This window comes from Lagenorhynchus albirostris, chromosome 21 (genome assembly GCF_949774975.1).
Source record: "Lagenorhynchus albirostris chromosome 21, mLagAlb1.1, whole genome shotgun sequence".
NCBI classification, from domain to species: domain Eukaryota; kingdom Metazoa; phylum Chordata; class Mammalia; order Artiodactyla; family Delphinidae; genus Lagenorhynchus; species Lagenorhynchus albirostris.
Genome location: NC_083115.1, coordinates 5,816,184 through 5,842,142, shown reverse-complemented (window position 1 = coordinate 5,842,142; position 25,959 = coordinate 5,816,184). Strand labels below are relative to the sequence as shown.

The window sequence follows — 25,959 nt, the reverse complement described above, 5'->3', positions numbered from 1 at the left end:
AAAGAAAATAGGCAGGACTTCTGTGGCGGTCCAGTGGTTAAGACTCCACGCTTCCACTGCAGGGGGCATGAGTTGGATCCCTGGTTGGGGAACTAAGCTCCTGCATGCCACACGGTGTGGCCAAAAAAAAAAAAAGTATACTAAAGAAAACAGGGAGATTCTCCACTGACTAGAGGATAACAGAGGATTGTTGAAAAGAAAGAGCTCTTAGCGTAAGAAGTAGCCTTGCCGTTGGGTTTATCGGAGGCAAAGCAGCGCTAAGAGTCACGAGTGCACAAAAGGGCTGAATGCTGGGGGGCCCGGAGACACGGCATGAAGGTGTGCGTCCGTCAGCCATCAGCTTGGGTTTGCAAGCAGGGCCATCCAAAGATGAAATAGGAGAGAGATGGTATGAGGAGACAGATGGCCAGCGAGGATCAGGATGGACAAGGGCCACGGAACCACTCACAGAGTCCACCAGGCAATGATGCTACAGATGTGTCTGGAATGGAAACCACAGCTCCATGAAGAAAGGCTGCATCTACGTCTGGGGCGGTAAGTATAGAAGAGGAGCCCAGAATCCCTTACTGTACAAGAAAGCACAGAAGCCTCCAAAGACCACTGGGGGGGGGTGGCAACAGGACACGCCAGCTAACAGGAAGGAGTCCCAGTGGTGAACCAGGAGGATTTCCAGCATCAAATAACAGGAATGGATTCAAACAAACAAACACACCAGCTCACTTCTCTCTCAGTGCCTCCCCTACACTCCCTGGCTTCCACTGGAGTGTGATTCCTCCCCGATTCCTCTTGTGGCCCCTGCTCCATCCTCCCCAGGTAGCCACTCCCAGGACCCTCTCCCAGCACTGCTTCCTCACCCTGGTCCAGCTCGGCACAGCCTTGTTGAGATGGACTCCAGGGAGGGTCGGTGCCCACTTAGGGCTGTTCTTAATTTCCCCTGATATTATCTGTTAACCTCACAGAGCATTTCATACTGCAAGGACTGGGCCTGTGTGCCTGCTTGCTACTCAGAGAAATTCCACTTCCTTCAACTGATAAGATGGGACCCTTGCCCCTCCCCATCTACAGGTCAAGTAGAGTAAGGTGGGATGGAAACTGTCCTACCCGCCATGTCCTCCTTAAACAATCCTTGGCTCACTCTGTTTTCTTTCTTTTGACCTTCCCTTGCTCGAAGGGAAGACAGATATAAGTAAGTTTGGCTCTTAGTAGAAGCACCCAAAAGTATTCCAGTGGCCTTTGTCAAGAGTGAGAGTAAACCCACGGTCCCTGCCCGTAGGAGCTGATACTTGATTACAAGGCTTCCTATGAATGAGTCCCTGCTCCGTAAAGAGGCAGAAATCACCATAGGTGAAATGTCTGGGCAGGAAACAGAATTCAGCAGTTTGTCAAAGACATAAAATGTCAATGCTCAGGTTCCTCAGAGATGTTCAAACACACCCCCCTCATCTGATAGATGCTGAAACAAAGATGCTGAGAAAAAGGCCCGGAGAAGGAAATAGCCCTTCAGTCTGGTCCAGGACTAAAGAGTTCTGTGGTGGCAGCACCGGGCCCAGGCTAGTATTCTTCCCATATCCACGGCCCCGCCCTGTGGCTCCCCTGCAGTCCTCAGACTCCCCGCAGCAGCCCTTGGCAGCCCTCTTGCTCAGGCCATTGTGAGTGTGGAGTTTTCTAAGCAGGCCTCTTCCCTAGAAACTCTGCTCTAACCAAACATGCAGGTCTGATAAGGAACAAAACAAACCTTTTCAAAACAGTCCCACCCAAGGGAGGGGGATGGGCCACTTTGTTTTCTTGTGTGGTGAGAACAGGGCTGGCCTGGAAGGGAGGCAAGACTGGGTCCTGGTCCTGCCTCAGGCATTTCACAGCTGCCTGATCTTAAGCAAACCCTCCCGTTCCTCTCTGGGCCTTTGTTTTTTGTTTGGTTTGTTTTGTTTTTTAATAAGATGGAGATAACTATTGTCCTGGATGACCTATAAAGTACCTGACCAGAGCTAACATTTGATGATTCCATAGTTTTCTGGGAGGACAGTTTTGAGATCTTTTTTTTTTTTTTTTTTGCGGTACGCGGGCCTCTCACTGCTGTGGCCCCTCCCGTTGCGGAGCGCAGGCTCCGGACGCACAGGCTCAGCGGCCACGGCTCACGGGCCCAGCCGCTCCGCGGCATGTGGGATCCTCCCAGACGGGGACACAAACGCGTGTCCCCTGCATCGGCAGGCGGACTCTCAACCACTGCACCACCAGGGAAGCCCTTGAGATCTTTAGTATTGCTTTCATACCACCTCATTCTACAGCAGCACTGTCCAATAGAAACATACTATGAGCCATATATATATGTGCGTGTGTGTATATATATACATATATATTTCTTGTAGTCCCATCAAAAAAAATAAAAAGCAGGTGAAGTTAATTTTAATAATAGATTTTACTTAGCCCGATATATTCAAAATATTATTTCATCATGTAATTAGTACAAAACAAATTATTGAGATATATGACATTATTTTTTTCATACTAAGTCTTTGAAATCCAGTGTGTATTTGTGATTGTGGACTAACCAAACTCCAAGTGCTCAGTGGGCACTTGTGGCCACTGGCTACCATGTTGGACAGCATAGGCCTAGGGTTTAGCTCAGCAGTGACCAAACCCAACCAGACTTCCTACCTTGGGCCTCACCCTCCTATAGTCCATTATAAAAAGAACATCGTGTCACTCCCCAGCTTAAAAGATGTCTGATATCTCCTGCTCTTGAGACAAGGTCTGCACACCCTGTCATGATTTAAAAGACCCTCCACGGGCTTCCCTCGTGGCGCAGTGGTTAAGAATCCGCCTGCCAATGCAGGGGACACGGGTTTGGGCCCTGGTCCGGGAAGATCCCACATGCCGCGGAGCAACTAAGCCCGTGTGCCACAACTACTGAGCCCATGTGCCACAACTACTGAAGCCCGTGCGCCTAGAACCCGTGCTCCACAGCAAGAGAAGCCATCAAAGTGAGAAGCCCGCGCACCACAATGAAGAGTAGCCCCTGCTCGCCGCAAATAGAGAAAGCCCGCGCGCAGCAACCAAGATCCAACGCAGCCAAAAATAATAAATAAATAAAATATTTATTAAAAAAAAAAGAAATGCATAATAAAAGACCCTTCACAATCCAGCCCTAATTTCCCTTTTAAACTTTTCTCTCTCCTTTTCCCTTCCAAGAGGTGGCCACCACAGGCTTTTCTGTCCTCCACTTGGGGATCTCCTTGAGGATTCGTTCCTTCCTTCGTTCATTCAAGAAGCACCTACTAAACGTCAGGCAGCGTCGGGGGGGACGGACCCAACTCAAAGGGTGTAAGGCACCTTCTCTGACCGACTCTTACCCCTCCCCACACGCCCGCCCCACCGAGGTCCAGTCTCTCAAAGCCCCACCTCGCTTCAGGTTTACCCCTCGTCGTCACCCAGCTGGATGGTTTGTCCCCATGTCCTTCTCCCACAGCCTCCAGGGCAAGAAATGTGCATTCTTGGCGCTTTCTTCCACGCCTGCCATATCACGAATGTTCAATAAACCGATGAATGACCAACCAACCAATCCCCACTTTCTCATCTGAGGAACTAGAGCACGAAACAGGGAGGGTTGAGGGGACCTTCAGGCCTGATGTCCCAGTATTGAAACTAGCCTTCCCACAGGGGGCCGGATGGGCTAGAATCCCCGCACAGCCTGAGACGCTCCCCCAACCCAGCAAGGCATTAACGTAGGCAAGCTTCCCGACCACCAACCCCAACCGACCCGTCCCTGCCGGCGTGTCAGCTGGGGACCCGAAAGGAACAGGGGCGTGGCCACTGGGGACCCGAAAGGAATGGGGTGTGACCGCGAGGTACCCGAAAGGAACAGGGGCGGGGCGCAGGCTTCGGCGCGCTGGAGCGGGGGGGTAAGAGGCCTCAGACCCAGCGCGGGGGAGGAACAGCAGAGCACTCGGCCCGGGGGGAGGTGGTCGTGGCGGCGGCGCGGGAGGAACTACAAATCCCAGGGGGCGTCACCCCGAGAGGCGGAAGGGGCGGTCTCGGGCGGGGCGGGCCCGAGCGAGACTGAACGAGGCCAGAGGGGTGTGAGGGCCCCGCTCCGGCTGCTGGCGGAGCGCTCGGGAGACCATGTCCAGCGGCAGCAGCTGCAGCCAGACCCCAAGCCGGGCCATCCCCGCCACTCGCCGGGTGGTCCTCAGCGACGGAGTGCACCTGCCGCCCGGGGACTACAGCACCACCCCCGGCGGCACGCTCTTCAGTACCACCCCGGGAGGTAGGCACGGGCTCGGGGGTCGCCGCGCGCCCGCTCTGGGTGCGGGCGGTGTGGAGAACGGACTGGGCAGAGCTCGAGGGCTCGGGAACCGCCAGCTGGACGTGGCGACCTGGCTCCGGGGCGCGGCGGCTGGGAAGAACGGATACGGGGCATCAGGGAGGCGGTGAGGGTCACGGAGGTGGCCACAGGGAGCGCACGGGGGGCCGTCTTCCATAGCCCGCCCTCTGGGTGCGAACTCCAGAGCCGCGGCTGCAAATGCCACCACATTAGTTTCCTGCTTTCTGGGAGAGACAGCTGAGTCCTCTCACCCAAACAAACGCACGCTTCCAGGACTGCCACATGCCAAGGTGTGCTGCCCGTTGTGGGTGCTGGGGGCAGTTCTGAGGCGGAATAGGGTGGGGTCAGGGTGACCCACGAACCAAGAAGAGGCCGGGCCTGGGGTTTTTATGGAATAGGTTGTTGGCGTCACTGCCTCTTGCGGAGACCTTTTTCCTTCCCGAGGCACCCCCAGCTTTGGGCTGAAGGTGCTCGCCTGCTCCAGCAGTGCCTCGACGACACGGGTGGCAGATCGCCCTTTTACGCGTGTGCTTCTCAGCGAAGGGACCTGGGGCCGCGGGCAGCGCCGTGCAGAAAAACACGTTCTTCTGCCCGGGGGGGGAGGGGAGGGAACCGTGTGACCTCCCTGAGAATGGATGAGGAAGAGGAAGCTGAGCTGGCGCGGGTGGGGGCCCGCCTTGGGCTGCCCTCGGGAGCCTGGCGTTCCCTCCCAGCCCCGGAGTCCCGGCGCACGGGCGCTGATGAAACCTGCCCGCGCGTTTGCATGATGAAACCCTCGTGCTCACCACTTCCCTCTCGTCCTCGCGCTGTTCTCACCCGCTTCTGCCCTTCCCCCCTCCTCTTCCACCCTCTTCCACCGCTCCTTCCCAAACTACTCGAAAACCGCCGCAGATTCTGGCGCTCCGCTGAGACCCACGGGTGGGGACGGACGCGCGCTGACGGGGCTGCAGCCTCGTCGCCTGCCAGCGTCAGGGCCACATGCTTATTTTCTCAGGCAGCTGTCCCGCCACCAGCGAGCACAGCCAGATCCGAGGTCCGGAGCTGTTTGATCCAAAACATACAATGTTAGAGCTGTTAGCGATCTTAGACGTTCTTGTACAACGGTGCCGCCGTATTCTATGGAACGCGGCACTGAGGCCCCAAATACGTGCCCACTGTGCAGTGTCACACCGTTTCCACAGATTGAAGAAGGAATAACAGCCAAGCATAGAGGGGAGAAATGCTGCCTCATCTATTAAAAATGATCCAGGGAAAAGTTCCCAGCGACCCTTCCTACCACTCTTTGACTCAAATTCTCTTTCCATGCTGGAACTTATATAGTCCACGCTGTTCTGCTTTTTCTGTGTCATGATGTGTCTACCGGGACTTTTCTGGACAGTTTTGGGGCTCCTTCAATTGAGGGTGTGAACCTGTGCTTGATCTGTTCGGGGTGGGCACTGAGGCAGGCCTGAGGCTCAGGTGGCCCGATTTTGCAGCTTTGTTGCTAGATGGGGTGGGTCGGATTGGAAGCAATAGCCAGGGGTGCCGTTGATAGGGAGCTGCCCCTTCTCACTTTGCACTGGGAAATAGGGCTTTGGGACAGACCTCAGCCAATCTACCTCCTTTTGAAGGTCTTCAGTTGAGAGAGAGAAGAAGGGGCATCAGAGTGTAACTTCGTTTCTGAGGCCAACAGGAAGGAAGCTAGCAGTGCCTGGAGCCTAAAGCCAGGTCTTTCTTGTCTGGGGTGTCCAGCCGGGGAGGCACAGCTCACAGCCCGTAACCTGGAGGATCCAGGCTTGTCTCTGCCTCAGCCAAGTCGTGGAGTCTTCCTCCAAAGCCCACTTCAGCCCAAGCCTTTGCCGCCCCTTTGCCCAGGGCAGAGGAGCTTGACCTAATGAGAAAAGGTCATTCCTGGCCCTCTTCTGCTTCAGTCTGGAGTGCTGTTTCTCAGTCTTCGATGTGCATACGAATTACGTGGGGACCTCATTTCAATGCAGATTCTGATTCTGTAGGTTTGCGGTGGGGCCTAAGATTCTGCATTTCTTTTTCTTTTTTCTTTTTTTACATCTTTATTGGAATATAATTGCTTTACAATGGTGTGTTAGTTTCTGCTTTATAACAAAGTGAATCAGTTATACATATACATATGTTCCCATATCTCCTCCCTCTTGCGTCTCCCTCCCTCCCACCCTCCCTATCCCACCCCTCCAGGCGGTCACAAAGCACCGAGCTGATCTCCCTGTGCTATGCGGCTGCTTCCCACTAGCTATCTACCTTACGTTTGGTAGTGTATATATGTCCATGCCTCTTTATCGCTTTGTCACAGCTTACCCTTCCCCCTCCCCATATCCTCAAGTCCATGCTCTAGTAGGTCTGTGTCTTTATTCCTGTTTTACCCCTAGGTTCTTCATGACATTTTTTTCCTTAAATTCCATATATATGTGTTAACATATGGTATTTGTCTTTCTCCTTCTGACTTACTTCACTCTGTATGACAGACTCTAGGTCTATCCACCTCATTACAAATAGCTCAATTTCATTTCTTTCTATGGCTGAGTACTACTCCATTGTATATATGTGCCACATCTTCTTTATCCATTCATCCCATGATGGACACTTAGGTTGTTTCCATCTCCGGGCTATTGTAAATAGAGCTGCAATGAACATTTTGTTACATGACTCTTTTTAAATTATGGTTTTCTCAGGGTATATGCCCAGTAGTGGGCTTGCTGGGTCATCTAACTAGCTCCCAGTGATTGGTGTAAGTACCACACTCCGAGTACCCAGGAATTAGTGGAATGTGACAGCCCTCACCGTTTCAGTCCTCCACGGTCTGACCAAAAGCGATGCTTCTATCCAGGTAAACTTCTCTTGAGGTTGGGTTTGGCATCCATCTTTAAACCAGGGTCTGGAGAGCCAGGCTTTTGACAGAGTCTTCCTGGGTGGGAAGTGTCAGGAGCTACTGGAGTAAAGTGTCTGCTGGTCACTCTTGCTGGGAAGAGCACTGCAGTGTCTGTCCCTGGGGCAGAATGAGAGCAGGTGACCTGAGCCGTCTCCATGCGTGTGACTCACTTTGCTTTCCATGGTCATTAACCCTACACAGGCTGAGTCACTGATCTGAAGTTAGGTATCTGGAGAACTTAAGAGAAATTTACTTCAGGGAGTGTCACAGATGAATATTTGAGTCTGTGGAGTCTTGTGGGTTGTTTTTTTTAAAATTTTATTGAAGTATAGTTGATTTACAATGTGTTAATTTCACTGTACAACGAAGTGATTCAGTTATACATATATATTCCTTTTCTTATTCTTTTCCATTAGGGTTTTTTTTTTTTTTTCTTTTTTGGCCACGCTCTGCGGCATGAGGGACCTTAGTTCCCTGACCAGGGATCGAACCTGTGCCCCCTGCCTTGGAAGCACAGAGTTCTATTCACTGGACTGCCAGGGAAGTCCCTCCATTATGGTTTATCACAGCATACTGAATATAGTTCCCCGTGCTATACAGTAGGACCTTGTTGTTTATCCATTCTATATATATTAGAATAGTTTGCATCTGCTAATCCCAAACTCCCAATCCTTCCCTTCCCCACCACCCCTTTCCCTTAGCAACAAGTCTGTTCTCTGTATCTGTGAAGTCTTAAAAATCTTCAGTAACACCATAAACCAGCAGAACCTTTGAGTGGGTCAGATACCTTCATCCACCCTTCCCGCACCAACCTCTATGTTCCCAGTTCCTTATTGGATGTTTGACCCCAAAGCTATAGGGGTTGTTGCTTGGGTGGTGGCCATACCTAAGCCCTGGACCTGGATAAGGTTAATCAGAGGTACGCAGGTAGGACTACAGGTGTTACTGGCACCCTATTTGGTTAGACAAACAAAGTCTGTGCCCAGGAAGCTTACCTTGGGGCAGCTCCCAGGTCTGGCTGTGGAACAGACAGTGCCGGGAAGATGGGGAGGTGGGCTGGGCACTGAAGCTGGGGTACAGCCAGTGTCCCCAGGCCTTAGTCACATTGTCTCTTTTTTTTAAAAATAAATTTATTTATTTTATTTATTTATTTTTGGCTGCGTTGGGTCTTCATTGCTGCACGCGGGCTTCCTCTAGTTGCGGTGAGCAAGGGGCTACTCTTTGTTGTGGTGCGCTGGCTTTTCATTGCGGTGGCTTCTCTTGTTGCGGACCACGGACTCTAGGCATGCGGGCTTCAGTAGTTGTGGCACGCGGGCTCAGTAGTTGTGGCTTGCGGGCTCTAGAGCACAGGCTCAGTAGTTGTGGGGCACGGGCTTAGTTGCTCCGTGGCATGTGGGATCTTCCTTGATCAGGGATCGAACCCGTGTCCCCTGCGTTAGCAGACAGATTCTTAAGCACTGCACCACCAGGGAAGTCCACATTATCTCTTTATTACAGGTTAAAAGAACTTGACATTAAGGCAAGGAGGGAACTGTAATGGGCCTCCTTTTACACTGACCTGAGCTTCCTTTTAAAGCGTTTGGAACATTCCACACTATGTGCGTCATTAAAGACTTTGACGAGGACCCTGGTGTAGAGCATCCCAGACTCCCTCCAATGCCCATGGCCTCCCTGTTCTTAAGGCCTTTATGGCATGGGAAGACAGTGTGACCTCGAGGGCTTGCGTTGCAAGTTAGAAAGATGAAGTCACACCTGAAATAGAAGTATAAGCATCGGAGTTTTATCTATAGACTGAAGCAATTAGACAGACACCCCACGCCACCCCTGAGAACCTGTATGATATTAAGTGAGAATTGCCCGCTCTAAGTAGTCGGCCTGGTAGGCCTTACATTCTAACAATGCAGACACAGCTGTTGGATTTGAATTGCCTTCAGAAGCATATGTATTTTTTTCCTCAAAGGTGGCAGGGCCTCATTATTTGAAAAAGGAGTTTTTTTGTTTTTTCCTGAAAGAGCAAAGAAGTCCTTCATTACCACATTTGGTGAAAGGGCCAGCAGGATGGTACCGTATTGTTCTCTTGGTATAAAGTAGTGAGGCGTTTGCTTGTCAGGTCGTTATTGGATGTCGTTCCTGGAAGAGGAATTAGGAAAGGGCAGCATTACTGAAAAAAGGATTGCTTCTTAAGGTGAAACGGACAAAAGGTATTCATTTGTGTGCATAGATCCTTGTGTGTTCAAACAAACAAAGGAAAAATCTGTTACTTTCTCATCTTACTGAGATCCATGCCAGCGTTCTTCCTGCTTTATGATTCATAACAGTGAATCACGTGTATTTGTTTACGTGTTTGTTCCCTAGGTTAGATAGGAAGTTCTTTCAGAGACGGCTTATTTTGCAGTGCCACCAGCTACGTGTGACGTCTAGAAGGTGAAGGGTTGAAAAGACTCCTGCAATGAAAGCATTCTCAGGGTAACCTAGTGTCTCTACCACCAGGCCTGGGTCTGAGCTGGCTTAATAAGAATATTTAGAATTTTCTTTTCTGTCCTTTCAGTTACAGGTATAGTTATTTATCTTGGAAAGTCCCAGAGGCAGAAGCTAACTTTCTCTGAACTTTCCCACTTATCCCAGTATTATTCCCCATCATTATGGAGCAGAAAGTGGAAGGAAGTGACTTTTTATACTGAGCAACTCAGTATTGGGGCCCAGGTCTTAGACACTAGTATTGCTGCTCTTTATTTACTTGTTTGCAGCCAGTATTGCTGACTAGGTGGAAAAAGGTGACATCTATCCATGGCATTTGGATGCTCAAGACATGGGCCTTGTAACCCATTGCTTATTCCCATGAAGGTTCATGGGGAGAGCTCAGATACTAGACCCAGAGATACTTGTCTTGATGAGAATGGCTGTATCAGTTAGCTACTGCTGTATAACAAGCCATCCCCAAACTTAGTAACTTCAACAACAACAACAATCCGTTATTTCTCTTCATTCTTTGGGCCAGTTGGGCATTTTTTGATCATGCCTGAGCTACTTATCTGGCTGCATACAGTTGGCAGCTGGATTGCCCTGGGCTGGAAGGTCCAAGATGGCCTTAGCCACCTGTCTGGGCATTGCTGGGGACAGCTGGAAGGTTGGGCTCTCTTTCTGTCCTCGTGGTCTCACATCATTCAGAATGTGAGCTTATTTCCATGGCAGTTTGCAAGGCCTCTTAAGGCCTAGGCTCAGAAGTCACGTAATGTCACTGACATGGTATTCTGTCAGTCAAGGCAAGCTGTGGGCTAGCCCAGATTCAACGAGAGGGGAAAATAACTCCTTTGAATGAGGGAAGCCGCATGTGCAAACAGGGATTGGAGGATTTACGCGGACCACGCTTTTAGACGATGTTCCACAAGGGCCAAGCCTCAAAGAACAGTCCTTTAAGAAGACTTAACTGCCCATCCTGCTGTGTGGCCAGCAGAGCCAGGGCCAGGTGTAGAAGCAGACAGGAATCGCAAGCCTGTGTATTGACCGTTGGTTTAAGAACAGAGGACACCTTCCTGATAATATTGAGTCATAGATCTCATGCCCCATTTTCAAGCCCTTCTGTCCTGCTCCAGAACGCAAACCATACAGATGGCCATGGTGCCAGGCCACTGGGCCATACATTCACTTGGTGTCATGCCTTCTCTTACTAAGTGCCGCCCAGCCTACCTCTTTCCCCTTCAAGCAGCCGGGCTTTGGGTACACCCTTCAGAGGAGCCCGTGCTTGCCCAGCCCTGCTCAGCACTTGCATTTGAACATCCTTGACTTTCTGGAATGCTGGCAAGAGGATGATGTCAGGTGTCTGAGCCCAGCAGTCCACAGGTGGGTGGGAGGGAGACTACTGGGGGTGCAGGCGGGTTCACAGTCAGCACATGCCTGGTGAGGCACACGGTGTGGAGGTGAAGAACTGGGTCTCTTGCCTTAAAGAGTGGGTGTGTATAAGTGGGCTTCTCTCTCTTTTTTTTTTTTTTTTTAAAGGGCTCTGGGGAGTGGCAGGGAGACTTCACAAAGGAAGCAGACTTGGGTTTTATTTTATTTTTTAAATTTTTAAAAATTTATTTTATTTTATTATTATTATTATTTTTTGGCTGTGTTGGGTCTTTGTTGCTCCGCGCGGGCTTTCTCTACCTGCGGTGCGGGAGCTACTCTTCGTTGAGGTGAGCGGACTTCTCATTGTGGTGGCTTCTCCTGTTGCAGAGCACGGGCTCTAGACACGTGGGCTTCATTAGTTGCAGCATGGGGGCTCAGTAGTTGTGGCTCACGGGCTCTAGAGCACAGGCTCAGTAGTTGTGGCCCACGGGCTTAGTTGCTCCGTGGTATGTGGGATCTTCCCAGACCAGGGCTCGAACCCGTGTCCCCTGCATTGGCAGGCGGATTCTTTAACCACTGTGCCACCAGGGAAGCCCTGGGCTTCTTTCTCTCTTCTGCTCTTCTGAACAAAAGGGGAAAGTGGGCCTATATTAATTTGCTAGGGCTCCCGTAACAAAATCCACAGACTGGGTAGTTTAAACAAGTTTATTTTCTCCTTGGTCTGGAAGCTGGAAGTCCAAGATCAAAGCACCGGCAGGCTTGGTTTCTCCTGAGGCCCTGTCCTTGGCTTGCAGACTGCAGCCCTCTTGCTGCCTCTGCACCTGGTGGGTGTCCTTCCTCTGTGGAATCTCTCTCTCCTCTTACAAGGACACCAGCATGTTGTTTTAGGGCCCCTACCCAATGGCCTCATTTTAACATAATGGCCTGTTTAAAAGACCTTCTCTCCAGTTAGGGTTACACTGAGGTACTTGGGGTTGGGGCTTCTGCATGTGAATTTGGGGGGTGCCGTTCACAAAAAACAGGGCCCCTCCCGTTTCCAGCAACAACAGGGGTGGGGCCTTTCAGACGGGCACTCCCCTGTTGGTAGTGAGTTTCGGAGGCAGCCTTACCTGGCTCTGCCAGGTGCACAGGGAACGGGGAGGAGCTGGGCTGGCCCTAGAAGAATTCATTCAACTATTTTGTTCTGAACGTTCCTGTAAAAGCCTTGTCCCTTCTGCTTAATTTTCGAATCAACTGGCCTATTCCCTCATGGGGCCTGAAGGGGGGGCCCTTTGCCACTCGCTGGTGGCACCTTTGTTACTCCAGGACCTTCATAAGACCCCTTGACCCTTGAGAACGTGGGCATCTTGGTTCCCTCTGCAGAGCTGGCGGGGCCAGACGTGAAGGGCAGGCTTGGAGGGAGCGTGCTCTTCTGCTTCTCTACCAAGATTCTCTCCCAGACCGGTCGGCTCTGCTTGCCAAGCAGACTGCCCAGCAAGAACAGCCGCCCAGGCAAGGGCAGGGAGGGAGAGCCCTGCGGGCCCGCGCGGCTGCAGCTGTGCCTCCGGGTCGTCGGGGCACCGCCGGTGAGCCGGCTGTAAGCTCATCCGAGTGCGTGGCTCCCGAGTGCGTGGCTCCCGAGTGCGTGGCGTCCGAGCACAGGCGTCCGGCCCTCCGCCTGACCGTGTTGTGAAATGCTCTCCCGGCCCTGGAAGGGGAACAGCAGTTCTAGGAATTCCGCGCTTGTACTCTTGTTGGGCCTCACGTCCTGGGGAGGAGCGCTTCTGCCTGGGAGGCCCGGGGAGAGCGAGGGACCAGCGTCTCAACTTACAGGAGCCGCTGCATCCAGACGCCGCTTGGCCCCGGGGGGAGGGCGGGACCGCAGGGGGGGCGGGGGATGAAGAAGGAATCTAGGAGGCCTCCCTCCCAGGCAGGGAACGTCCTGTTCTGGCCAAACAGGCGGGAAAGGAGGCAGAAATCTGGAGACCCCGGCGACTTCCCCAGTGGCCGGTGCGGTGGCCCCGCTGCCCTGCTCGTTATAAACCGAGGCTGGTGTTTGGGGTCGGAGGCGACGTGGGCTGTGTCTGCCTCAGGATGGCTGCGAGGGGCCGGCCTTTCTGAGCCTCAGTTTCCTGTCTGCGAGTCGAGGACAATGTGTCTCCCTCCGGGGGGTCGAGGGGGCCACGGAGACCTAGCAGGTCAGGCTCTGAGCGCCGCCCCCCTGCCCACTGGCAGACAGGGCTCACGTGGTGATGTGATCTTCAGGCCACTCCTGGGAGGCGCGGGTCTTGTTGGCACCGAGCTGCGGAATGAAGCTGGGACTGGGAGGTGAGGGCTGGTGTGTGGCACACCCGGGTTTGAGCCCAGAACTGCTGCGTCCCCGGCCCCGGGCTAGTTGCACTTGAAAAGCACCTGCCCACAAGGAGATCCTAAAAATAAAAGGTTGGTGTCAGAGCTGAAACAGACCTGAGAGATTACCTCTAAATCCTGGCACAGGGTTGGTGCTTTAAAAATAGTTAGAATGAGCCCAGAACAAGCCCTTGTTTACCGGTGAGGAAACCAGACCCTAGGGAAGGTCTGCCTTGCTTTATATGTTCAAACAAGCTGTCCTCACGCCAAAACCTGCCTGGAGAAAAAATGCCGTTCTTGCATTTGGTGCACATAAGGAGTTTAAAGTCCCAGATGACACCAGTTATCAAACATGCCATGGTTCTTTTTAATTTTTTGGCCACACTGTACAGCACATGGGATCTTAGTTCCCCCACCAGGGATCCAACCCATGCCCCCTGCAGTGGAAGCGCAGAGTCTTAACCACTGGACCGCCAGGAAAGTCCCCTTGTGGTGTTTTTTTGGTTTGTTTCTGTTGCTATTTTTAAATTAAATTATTTATTTATTTATTTGGTTGTGCCGGGTCTTAGTTATGGCAGGCGGGCTCCTTGGTTGCGGCTTGCGAACTCTTAGTGGCGGCATGCATGTGGGATCTAGTTCCCTTACCAGGGATTGAACCCCAGCCGCCTGTGTTGGGAGCGCGGAGTCTTACCCACTGCGCCCCCAGGGAAGTCACCTTGTGGTGGTTCTTGAAGCATGTTTCTGTGGACCAAAAAAGGATGGAGGACGCCCTTACCCTCCCCCATCTCCACCCTTGCCCTTTCCCCACAAGTCTCTTCGCAGGGTTGCTTGCCTTCCCTCTGATTTGTCCCGGTTCTTTGTGTTTCTTTGTTTTGGCCCCCATACAACTGATCCCTGGTGTGGATGGGACTGAATAAAGGGTAAAGTATGTCACCTGAAGCCACACTGGCCATGGTAATAGCTAGGGTTTGTTTGTTTAGGGCTTACTTTGTGTCAGCCACTGTGCTGCCCCACGCAGTGACCCTGTGAAGTTGCACTGTCGTCATCACCATCATCCCCATTCTACAGAGGAAGAACTCGAGGCACAGAGACGTGGAGCAGTAACGCCCAGAGTGGGTAGAGCCAGCAAGTGGGAGAGCTGGGTCTCTGACCACTAGGCTGTAGGAAGAGCAGCGCTGTATTCTCTCCCACCAACCCCTACTCCAGTGTTGTTCCCACCCTTTCTCTCCATAGCTGGGAACCCTGCAGCCCCCTGGACTTATGGCGATGCATTTGAATGGGCTTTCAGTTAGAAGGCAGCCTCAGTTACTCTCTATATGTAGGTCGAGACCCAACCTTGAACTCTCCCCCAGCACCCAACAGGATCCCAGCTACACAAACGGTTGGAAGGCTGATGGGGGTGGGGGTGGTCCGCCTCTCTTCTCCCCCCGGCCCTGCAGGGCGGCAGGTTCTGGATTCCCCTGCTCTGCACCTCCAGTATCTCCCATCTGAGTCGCCCATGGACCACCCCCCAGTTCGGGGCAGTGCAGAATTGGGGTGATTTGGATGACTCTCTGGCTCAGGGGGTTAGGGTCAGGGGGTTTGGATTCTCTGTCGCCAGCGGTACACATGGGGTAGGTCTCTCCCTGTCCCTCTGTGATCCCCACCTATGCCTCCATTTTTAGACTCCACACACTTGACGGTAATCGTTTGTTTCCAGGTCTTTCTCCTCCGACTAAGTGTGTGTCTGAGATCAGGGAGCTGTTCCTATATCTAACGGTCCCTTACATCCCTCACACCTGGCCTGCTGTGGTCCAAAGGGGTTCAGTGAGGGACTTTTCCCTGGCAGTCCAGTGGTTTAGGACTCAGCGCTTCCACTGCAGGGGGCACAGGTTTGATCCCTGGTCGGGGAACTAAGATCCCCGCAAGCCCCATGGCACGGCCCCAAAACAAACAAACAAAGGAGTTCAGTGAGTGAATACACGACCGACCCAGCACACCTATTCTCAGGGCATGGGATTGAGCAAAGACCGGCAATTTTGTGGGTGAGTGTTAACACTTCTCCTGATCCTTGAATACAGTTCTGGAGTTAAAGTCTAGCGTGGACGGGGCTGGTACACATGGCCTGGAGGTGCTGGAGGGTGAGCTTACCACTCCTTCCCCAGCCCAGCAGAGAGCCCCCTGGGCTTTCATGAGGTGGGGAGGCTATCTTGTTCCAGCCACGGCAGTTTTAACTTGACTTACTAGGAAAGGAGATTCTGACCTTATATCCTTATTTATTTGTTTGCTTAATATCCCTATATCCTTATTACAGTTTTGTATTAAAAAAAAAAAGTTCAGTGTAAAAGATGTTTTCTTTGCCTTAATCCTTATCTCACCCCCAGAGATAACCAAACACAAAATACAGTTCTGTGACTTTTTCATGAAATACTGTGGACAGTGTACACTTTTCTTATTCCAATAGTACCTGCACAGCATTGCATTGTAGGTCTGACCCATAACTTATTTAACCTGTCCCTTAGTTTAAAAAAAAATCAAAGTTGTATATATATAAAGTTATAGGAAAAAAAAAAAGTTATAGGACTTCCCTGGTGGTGCAGTGGTTAAGAATCCGCCTGCCAATGCAGGGGGCACAGGTTCGAGCCCTGGTCCTGGAAGATCCCACATGCTGCAGAGCAACTAAGCCTGTGCGCCAGAACTATTGAGCCCGCGTGCCACAACTACTGAAGCCTGCATGCTCAGAGCCCGTGTTCTGTAACAAGAAGCCACCACAATGAGAAACCTGCACACTGCAAGGAAGAGTAGCCCCCGCTCGCCGCAACTAGAGAAAGCCTGTGTGCAGCAACGAAGACTCAACATAGCCAAAAATAAGTAGATAAACAAATAAATAAATAAATTTATTTTGAAAAAAGTAGACGGGGACTTCCCTGGTGGCACAGTGATTAAGAATCACCTGCCAAGGCATGGGACACAGGTTCGAGCCCTGGTCCGGGAAAATCCCACATGCCGTGGAGCAACTAAGCCCATAAGCTACAACTACTGAGCCTGTGCTATAGAGCCCACAAGCCACAACTACTGAGCCCGCATGCCACAACTACTGAAGCCGGCACGCCTAGAGTCTGTGCTCTGCAACAAAAGAAGCCACCACAGTGAGAAGCCCGCACACCTCAATGAAGAGTAGCCGCCACTCACCGCAACTAGAGAAAGCCTGCACGCAGCAATGAAGACCCAATGCAGCCAAAAAATAAATAAATAAAAATTAAAAAAATAAAAACAGTAAACTGATTTTAAAGAAAAAGAAAAAAGACTCATCTCTCAATTCAGGAAAAGTCTCTTTTCTTTTTTTCTATTTAAGTAAATTCTTTTGATCAAATTTTCTTTTCTCTCTTTCTTGACTTCCTATTATCCAGGATTCGGGTACTATCTCTAATTGGTTATCTTTATGTCTTCTGCTCCCTTTATTAACTGTTTTCTCCTGTTGGTTTTGATTTGTTTTGTTTTGTTTTTGGCTGTGATGGGTCTTTGTTGCTGCGTGCAGGCTTTCTCTAGGTGCGGTGAGCAGGGGCTACTCTTTGTTGAGGTGCACAGGCTTCTCATTGCAGTGGCTTCTCTTGTAGCGGAGCATGGGCCCTACAGCACACGGGCTTCAGTAGTGGTGGCGTGTGGGCTCCATAGTTGTGGCTCGCAGGCTCTAGAGCACAGGCTTGGTAGTTGTAGCTTGTGGGCTCTAGAGCACAGGCTCAGAAGTTGTAGCTCGTGGGCTCTAGAGCGCAGGCTCAGTAGTTGTAGCTCATGGGCTCCAGAGTGCAGGCTTAGTAGTTGTGGCATGTGGGCTTAGTTGCTCCGCGGCATGTGCAATCTTCCCAGACCAGGGCTTGAACCCGTGTCCCCTGCATTGGCAGACAGATTCTTTTTTTTTTTTTTTAAATTTATCTATTTATTTATTTATTTTGGCTGCGTTGGGTCTTTGTTGCTGCGCGGGCTTTCTCTAGTTGTGTCGAGCAGGGGCTACTCTTCGTTGCAGTGCGCAGGCTTCTTGTTGCAGTGGGTTCTCTTGTTGCGGAGCACGGGCTCTAGGCATGCAGGCTTCAGTAGTTGTGGCACGTGGGCTCAGTAGTTGTGGCTCATGGGCTCTACAGCACGGGCTCAGTAGTTGTGGCACACGGGCTTAGTTGCTCCTCGGCATGTGGGATCTTCCCAGACCAGGGCTTGAACCCATGTCCCCTGCATTGGCAGGCGGATTCTTCACCACTGCACCACCAGGGAAGTCCCTGTTGGTTTATTTGAATCTCATTAAATGTTGGGAGCTTTTTTCAGAAATGCATGGAGACATTTGACTGTTTATATTTAAGAGTGAGGTGCTTAAGAGCTGACCGGAAGCCCCTTGTGAGTTGTGGAGACTGGTGGACTCAATCATGTGGCTAGTTGGTTTTTTGCATTTGGGATACCCCCCTCCCAAAATCCGTTTCTACAGATCTTTATCTTTACTCTTGATTCTGAGGCAGGGCAGGGCTGGGCGTTTGAGGCCACCATTCAGGAGGTCAGCTTTACTTATTTTCCCTGTCTCCTCTCCTCCTGGGTGAGGAATGTGTGGCACCTCTCCCTGTTCTCAGCCCCCATCCCCATTTTCCTTGATGCCTCTAATTCCTGAACCTTCCTGGGTTCGGACCCCGCTTGCTTCCTGTTGTAACCTCCACTGCCACCTTCCTGAATTAAGTTGTCACCCTTTCCCTCTCTCTGTTAGAACCACAACTCCATTCACTTTCTGTCTTCATATATCGTGATTTGGAGAACAGTTGGAGCCCCTTTTGCACCCAGGTGGGAGCATGTGCTTCTACTTGTTCTTGGTGTTTTGCACGACTTGTGAGAGAAGCAGCAGGGAACACTGTCTTGGCTCTACCAGCTGGAAGCTGCCTAGATCCTCAAAAGCTTTTGTTTATAGAAACCTAGTGGAGGTGAGTCATTTTCCCTTACATGGAGAGGAAGTAGGCCCTCAGCTGAAGAGTGTTACGTGGGCACCGGCTGGTGTGACACCCACATGCGCCAGAGCATCACACTTGACCAGCACCTCGCTCAGCCTCGCAGGGACCGTGGCATCCCCTGCTGGTTCCCACTTCCTGTCCCCGTAATGCAGGCCACGTCCCCAGTTCCAGGAGACAGCAGCAGCCTTGTCACCTAAGGTTTCCTATTTTTGACAGTATGGGACTGTGTGTGTTTTGTAACGTTTGCGTCCTCTGTGGGAGGCTTAGGGAATTTCCAGAAGATCACTGTTCACTGAAGCTGTGTGATGGTGGATCCCATGAAGGGCTGGAAGAAGAAAGGGTTAAAAAGCCAAAGCAGCTTCATCTCCAGCTCCTATCCTTCACCAGCCCCAAATTAGTCAGTGGTGGCTTTGTGGTCTCCTCCCCTCCCAGGCTCCATGCCTTGTCAGCTGACTCTCTGAATGCCCTGTTTACCATCCTACAGCCTCCATCCCTGGCTGAATTATTCTGATGGTGGCTGTCTTGGGTGCCACCTCTGCTGACATTTAGATTATGGATTTTATTAACTGAAATGAGGATTTTTATTTTTAAATAAGTGCACTAGCCATAGGATAAAGGGCACATTGTTTATTTCTTTTTCTCTTTTAAGCGTAATTACTGACTTTTCAAATGCTGGGGGCTACTTCTGAGTATGTACCCTGAAGAATTGAAAGGAGGGCCTCAAGATATTTGCACACCCATGTACCTAGTAGCATTATTCACAATAACCAAAAGGTAGATGCAACCCGAATGTCTGTGGATAAACAAAATTGGTATAGCCATACAATTTAATGTTATTCAGCCTTAAATGGAAGGAAATTCCCACATGGGGTCCAACCATGTAGATGAGCCTTGAGGACATTATGCTAAGTGAAACGAGCCAGTTGCAAAAAGACAAATACTGCATGATTCCACTTATATGAGGCACCTAGAGCAGTCCAGCTCAGAGAGACAGAAAGTGGAGTGGTGGTTGCCAGGGGCTGGGAGAGGGGGAGTTGTTTCCTGGATAGAGTTTCAGTTTGGCAGGATGAAAACAGTCCTGGAGATGGGTTGTACAACCACGCGGATGTACTTATACTACTCAACTGTACATTTTAAAATTAGTTCAGATGGTAAGTTTTATGTTATTTCTATTTTACTACACTTGTTTAAAAAATTGCTGAGGGCTAGTGACCTTTAAAGAACCTCCCCAGAAGCTGCTGACCTCCAAGTTCTTTTTTTTTCTAATTTATTTATTTTATCTATTTAATTTTGGCCGCATTGGGTCTTGGTTGCTGTGCGCCGGCTTTCTCTAGTTGCGGCGAGCGGGGGCTACTCTTCCTTGTGATGCGCAGGCTTCTCATTGTGGTCGCTTCTCTTGTTGCAGAGCATGGGCCCTAGGCCCGAGGGGTTCAGTAGTTGTGGCACGCGGGCTCAGTAGTTGTGGCTCGCGGGCTCTAGAGCGCAGGCTCAGTAGTTGTGGCGTACTGGCTTAGTTGTTCCATGGCATGTGGGATCTTCCCGGACCAGGGCTCAAACCCATGTCCCCTGCATTGGCAGGCAGATTCTTAACCACTGTGCCACCAGGGAAGCCCTCCAAGTTCTTTTTTGAGACGATTGAATCTCCAGCTCTTAGGTTCAACTCCAATGGGGTCAGTTCCCTACTCTGTGGTGAACAAACCAACAAAAAAAGCCAAGATGGTATTAAGGAGTTTGGGATTAGCAGATATAAACTCTTATATATAAAATAGGTTAAAAAGGTCCTACTGTATAGCACAAGGAACTGTATTCAATATCCTGTGATAAACCATAATGGAAAAGAATATGAAACGAATGTATATATATGTATGTATGTATATGTGTGTGTGTGTATATATATGTGACTGAATCACTTTGCTGTACACCAGAAACTAACACACTATTGTAAATCAACTATACTTCAATAAAAATAAAGAAAAAAATGATGGACTTCCCTGGTGGTCCAGTGGTTAAGATTCCACCCTTCCACTGCAGGGGGTGCGGGTTCGATCCCTGGTCAGGGAAGTTCCACATGCCGTGCAGTAAAGTGCCAGGCCGTGAGAACTAAGAAACAGAAAAATGGTCCCACCTCTGAAGCCAGGACGTCCTCCCTCAAGGAGAGGGCTCCGTTGTTCTCCATTTGTAGCCCACTGGGCTCATAGGCACACAGCCCTTCATGGTACAGGTGAGGCCCGAACGGCGGGGGTCCGGGGGCAGGCACAGAGGGTGAGGTGCACAGGGCCACCCGGCTGGTTGATAGGAGAGCCTAACGTACAGCACCGTTCTGTGTGCTTTGCTGTCCACGCCTCCCCCTGGGAAGCGTGAGCTCTGAGCTTTTGTCCTGCTGGTGATGAGGGGCAGGGCTGTCAGCCTCAGCAATACTGCCTCTCAGAAGAGGAAAGCAAGACTGGGCGGCCGCCTAGACAGGCCCGAGTCTGACTGGGACAACTCAGCAAGGAGGCAGAGTTCACCTTGGGTATCTCTCACCATCCTCTGCTCTCCAGCAGCCCGGGTCATCCTCAGCACTGGAGCCCAGTCTTACTAACTCACATCAGAGCTCAGCTGCAAACCGGTCCCTCTCCTGGCTCCAAGGGTTAACAGAGAGGCAGTGCTCAACATCGAGAAATGAATCTCAGCTGTTGGAATGTCACTCAGCAGAGCCATTAAGTGAGGGACGTATTTCAGGGCTATTGATAAGGAAGGGCATTCCTGAAGTCCTTACATCCTGGTTTCTAAACTGGGGCCATTCACCGTCCATCTGCAGTCTTTATTTTTTTTTTCATTGGATTATAGTTGATTTACAGTGTTTCAAGTGTACAGCCCAGTGATTCAGTTATGCAATACATATATATATAAATCTATTCTTTTTCAGATTCTCTTCCATTAGAGGTTATTACAAGATATTGAATATAGTTCCCTGTGCTGTACAGTAGGCCCTTGTTGGTTATCTATTTTATATATCGTAGTATGTATATGTTAATCCCTAACTTAGACCTCTCCCTCATCTGCAGTCTTTTTATTTATTTATTTATTTATTTATTTATTTATTTATTTATTTTGGCAGTGTTGGGTCTTCGTTGCTGCATGCGGGCTTTTCTCTAGTTGTAGGGAGCGGGGGCTACTCTTCATCGCAGTGCGCGGGCTTCTAGTTGCAGTGGCTTCTCTTGTTGTGGAGCACGGGCTCTTGGTGCGTGGGCTTCAGTGGTTGTGGCACATGGACCCAGTAGTTGTGGCTCACGGGCTCTAGAGCGCAGGCTCAGTAGTTGTGGCTCACAGGCTTAGCTGCTCCGCGGCATGTGGGATCTTCCCGGACCAGGGCTCGAACCCTTAAGTGGTTAAGCGGATTCTTAAGCACTCCACCACCAGAGAAGTCCCTCCTCTGCAGTCTTTATCATACTTTGCATTGTACTTGTACATATATTTAATATTTCTCTTTATATCACCTTCTACTTTAAATTTAGTTTTTATTATTACATATATCATGTAATATATAACATGTACTATTACCATATTCAATTATATCCTATTGTATTTATTAAAAGGAAGCTTGATATCACAACTGTATATGGAAAAACCAGACTCACTTGCTGTAAATAGAAGGTAGCTATAAAAAGAAACATAATGACAAGAAGACAGTTTTAAATTCTGGCTAGATTCCTCTGCCTGGTGATGGCTAGGAGCCTGGGGCCTCCTCCTGTTGAGAAGGGAGCCATCAGCAAATGTTCAGGAGGTGTTATGTTACTAGGACCACGCTGGTGCTTCTGAGATAATCAGGATTAAACTAGGGCCCAACGGGGGTAACCTTCTCAGTCTTCACTCTTGTTTGAGGAATCAGCTGGCCTCCCACCAGGCTCCTGGGTCCTCTGCTTGAGAAAACACTCCCTTTTTAAGGAGTCTCCCAGGCAGCTGCCCTCATAGGAGGGGTCCTGGGTGCTTTAAGGATAGTGAGTCATAAGACACGGTTCCTCACCCTAGGGTGACTCTTGAGAAAGGAGAGTCACCCTCTCTCCTGTGTAGAAGCCCTGAAGTGCAGGGACGCATCGGAGCGGATAGGTAAAGGATGCTGGGGGCAGGAGTGTCTCAGGGGAGATGGGCTGAGTGAAGAGCGGCGTGGGGCGGGAGGGCTTGAGTCCAGACAGGAAGCGTTCTCATTTTTTACTGGTTGGGGGGATCACTTGATTTTTCTCTTTGCCCCTCTGTTAATGGAGTTAAAGATTCTGGATATCCCACGAGGGTGCTGTAAGGACAGAATTGAAAAATGCATAAAAAACGCACTTTCTCCGCTGTCGGATGTGATTGTCGTGAGTGGCGACACCGAGCACAGGGTCTGGGAGTGAGTTGGTGGGCTGTGAGCAGCAAGCACAGGGGAGGATGGATGCGGTCAGGGGGCCACAGGATCGCCCGCGGGACGGGGAGCCAAGGCAGTTTGGTAGCAGCAGGGTCCTGGGCTGCAGCCAGGCATGAGTAAGCCTCACTCCTCCGTCCGGGCTTTTGCAGGAAAACCCCCACACCTCAAAGACATGGGGGAAAACAGCAGGCTGGGGGGGAGCGGGTGGTCCGCCATGGCGTTATCAATGTCCCCGCCCCCTGCCAGGTACCAGGATCATCTACGACCGGAAGTTCCTAATGGAGTGCCGGAACTCACCTGTGACCAAAACGCCCCCGCGGGACCTGCCCACCATTCCCGGGGTCACTAGCCCTGTGGGTCATGAGCCCCCTACGGAAGTCAGCCAGGACCACCTGAGCAGCAGCCCAGAGGACAAGCCGGCGGGCGGTGAGTGGCCGGGCTCGGCCAGGCTCCCCCTGGGGAAGGGAATGCGTGTGGTCCCATCCGCTCAGGGGGAGTTCCAGGGAGGGGAATGATGCTCCTGCTTGCAACTGCCCAGAGTCCAGAGGGTGCGGGTAGGGACTGGAGTGTAGAACTTTCATCGGAACCAGCTTTCCCAGGGAAAGGGGCCCAGGAACCGGAGGAAAGGCGATTTGGCCTCATATAATCTAATGAGTGGGGAGCTTGCCAGGGGATCACGCAGCCACTTTGATAAGCACTTTAATAACCTTTGTGTAATTGTCCCTGAAGTGTTTCCGTGTGTCTGTGATACTCGGAACCCACCCACGATATTTGTGGGCAGGAGGTGACATCAAAGTCACCGCGTCCTCACCCTCTAGGAAATTACATGTCTGTGGGATCAGAAAGGCATCCGGGATGCCTTCTGTTAGGGTGTCCATAGCGGATTCTGGAGACGGTAGAAACAGTGCAACCAGTTGTTTCTGCAGGTATCACATGGGGTAGCTAGGTCCTTCCTGGTGTCCGTTCCCCACACCCCCTGCCAAGCGATCAGAGCAGCCACCCCGGCAGAGGTGTGTGAATGCCCTCTTTGTGGCATCGGGACTGGCTGGCCAGAGCATCTGTGCGCTCCCGCTACGTGGAGGACGCAGCATAAGCACTCGCAGACAACCTGAGTCAGCCTGGAGGCTGCTGACCCTTCACCCAAAGGCGGTACACCAAGCCCGGACAGGAAGCAGCTGGGACCTCAGGCTGGGCTGGCTCTGCTGACAGCAGCAGAGAACCCGTCTCCCCAGAACTCATCGCCTGCAGGATGTGGTTCATTATTAACTCGGGAACCCCACCTCCCAAGACAGGCCCCAGTTGCCTTGCCTTCAGACTTGGAGAGCCTTGGAGGGAAGGGAGGTGGACGGGCACAGAGAGCGCAGTAGGAAGGACGGCCCCAGGCAGCGCAGTTCCCTGCCCTGTGTTACAGGATGGAGAGAAGGAGGGATAGAGTCACGTGGTCGGTCCCCCTGCTTAAACCAAAGACTGGTAGTTGAGGATGGAGGTTGTCAACACCTGAAATGGTTGTGTCACCACTACCTGAAGGCTGTCCATCGCCCGCACTTGCACACCCTCTTCCCTCCCAGTTTCTGGAACTGCTCTGGCCCATAACAAATGCAGGTTAGCCCAGCAGTGCCCCAGGCCAACAGCTCTGACCCCACAATAACAGCCTAGTGGTCTGCATGGTTGTTGGGATGGGGTGTAGTGGAGGAGGGGGACATGATTTTCCGTTTTGCTTAACTGGCTATGAGAAGCCAAGGCTCCTGCCCTTGGACCCACATATTTGTGGGTAGATGAGGGTAGTTGTTCCCCTCCGGGCGTCACAGCAGGCATCCTGCCCTGTGGAACCTTGGAGCAGCCTTGGCCAGGAGACCGTGAAGGAGGCAGTTCCATTAAAAAGGAAAACAAGGGAATTCCCTGGCGCTCCAGTGGTTAAGACTCCATGCTCCCAATGCAGGGGGCCTGGGTTCAATCCCTGGTCAGGGAACTAGATCCCGCAAGCCACAGCTAAAAGATCCCTCACACGGCAACGAAGAACCCGAGGGCCGCAGCTAAGACCACGCACAGCCAAATAAATAAATTAATTTAAAAAAAAAAGAAAAAAACAAGCTGCCGCAGCATGAATTACTTGAAAATTTTAATGGTAAGAGTTGGACAAGGGCAGTGAGTGGCTGAATTACCCAAATAACTTCTGTATCGCAGGGTCAGGCTGTTCTGTGGGAAATCGGATGTATGCCTAGTAGGTCAGGGTACCACTTTCTAAACCAGAAGCTGGGACATGTGCTCAGAAAGGGCTTACGTTTAAGAAATATTTGGGAAGTTGTATTTATTTCAAATCACAAGGAGCCATTCACTCTTATTACAGAATTCAGGGCTGTCACCTCTCCTGTGGGGAGACGTGGTCTCTGTGCTTCATTTGGGATTGGGGGAGGGAGCACAGCTGGACGTGTGTTTCCAGGAATTCCTGGTCCTGCCCTCTCTCCGTTCTCCTTGGAAGCACAAGCCTGGCCCGGCCCTGCTCTCCTTGTGGGAACAGCAGAATGGGAAACCACGCCTCTTCTTGGCCTCTAGAATGTCAGCGCTCCCACATGCCCATGGCTCACCTGGCCCTCTGTCTCTTCTCTCCCCAGGTGAAGAGTCACAGTTTGAGATGGACATTTAAAGGGCCAGCCGTCGGAGTGAGCAACGCCGCTTGGGCCCCAGAGGCCCGTCTCGGGAGAAGGGTCACACCAGCCAGGCCTTATGGAAGTCACCATCCTGGGCAGCCGTCGGGTGTGGAGCCTTCCAGCCCCGCCCGCTGCTCCCTCGCTCAGGGCACCTGCTCCCCTCCCCCTTCGGGGACACCAGCAGTTACCTCTGTGTGCCTCCAGCCCTGCAGGAGCTGTCACCCCGAGGGCAGTGACCTCAGGCACACCCTGCAGCCCAGGGCCAGCTAGTGGACACGCTCCGGCTCTCCCAGCCCCCTCCTCCGGGGGGCGCACCCACCCCTTCCTCAGGTTGGTGTGTGGGAAAGCTCCCCTCCCCCTCCCTTCCCAAGAAAGGAAATAAAAGCCACCTTCGCCCTAGGGCCAAGCGTTGGCCCCTGTCTGAGCTCTTTTCACCTCCATGTGGATGGCTAACGCCAACTACTCTGTGCCATGCTTGTCAGGCGCTTTCTATACAGCGTCTCGCTTGACCGTCACACGGATCCCGTGGGGTGAGTAGAGCACGGGTTGGCCTCGCTGTCCAGCTCGGGAAGGTAACAGCGCACGCGGGTCCAGGACAGATGTCATCG

General features: G+C 51.5%; 1 protein-coding gene across 1 annotated transcript; it reads left to right on the top strand.

Moving 5' to 3' along the window:
* Positions 1-4,044: 4,044 nt before the first annotated feature.
* EIF4EBP1 (eukaryotic translation initiation factor 4E binding protein 1) lies at positions 4,045-25,757 on the top strand. Its single transcript, XM_060136445.1, has 3 exons — positions 4,045-4,264; positions 22,950-23,129; positions 25,316-25,757. The coding sequence occupies exons 1-3, from the start codon at positions 4,120-4,122 to the stop codon at positions 25,345-25,347; spliced, it is 357 nt and encodes a 118-aa protein (XP_059992428.1). The 5' UTR covers positions 4,045-4,119; the 3' UTR covers positions 25,348-25,757.
* Positions 25,758-25,959: the final 202 nt, after the last annotated feature.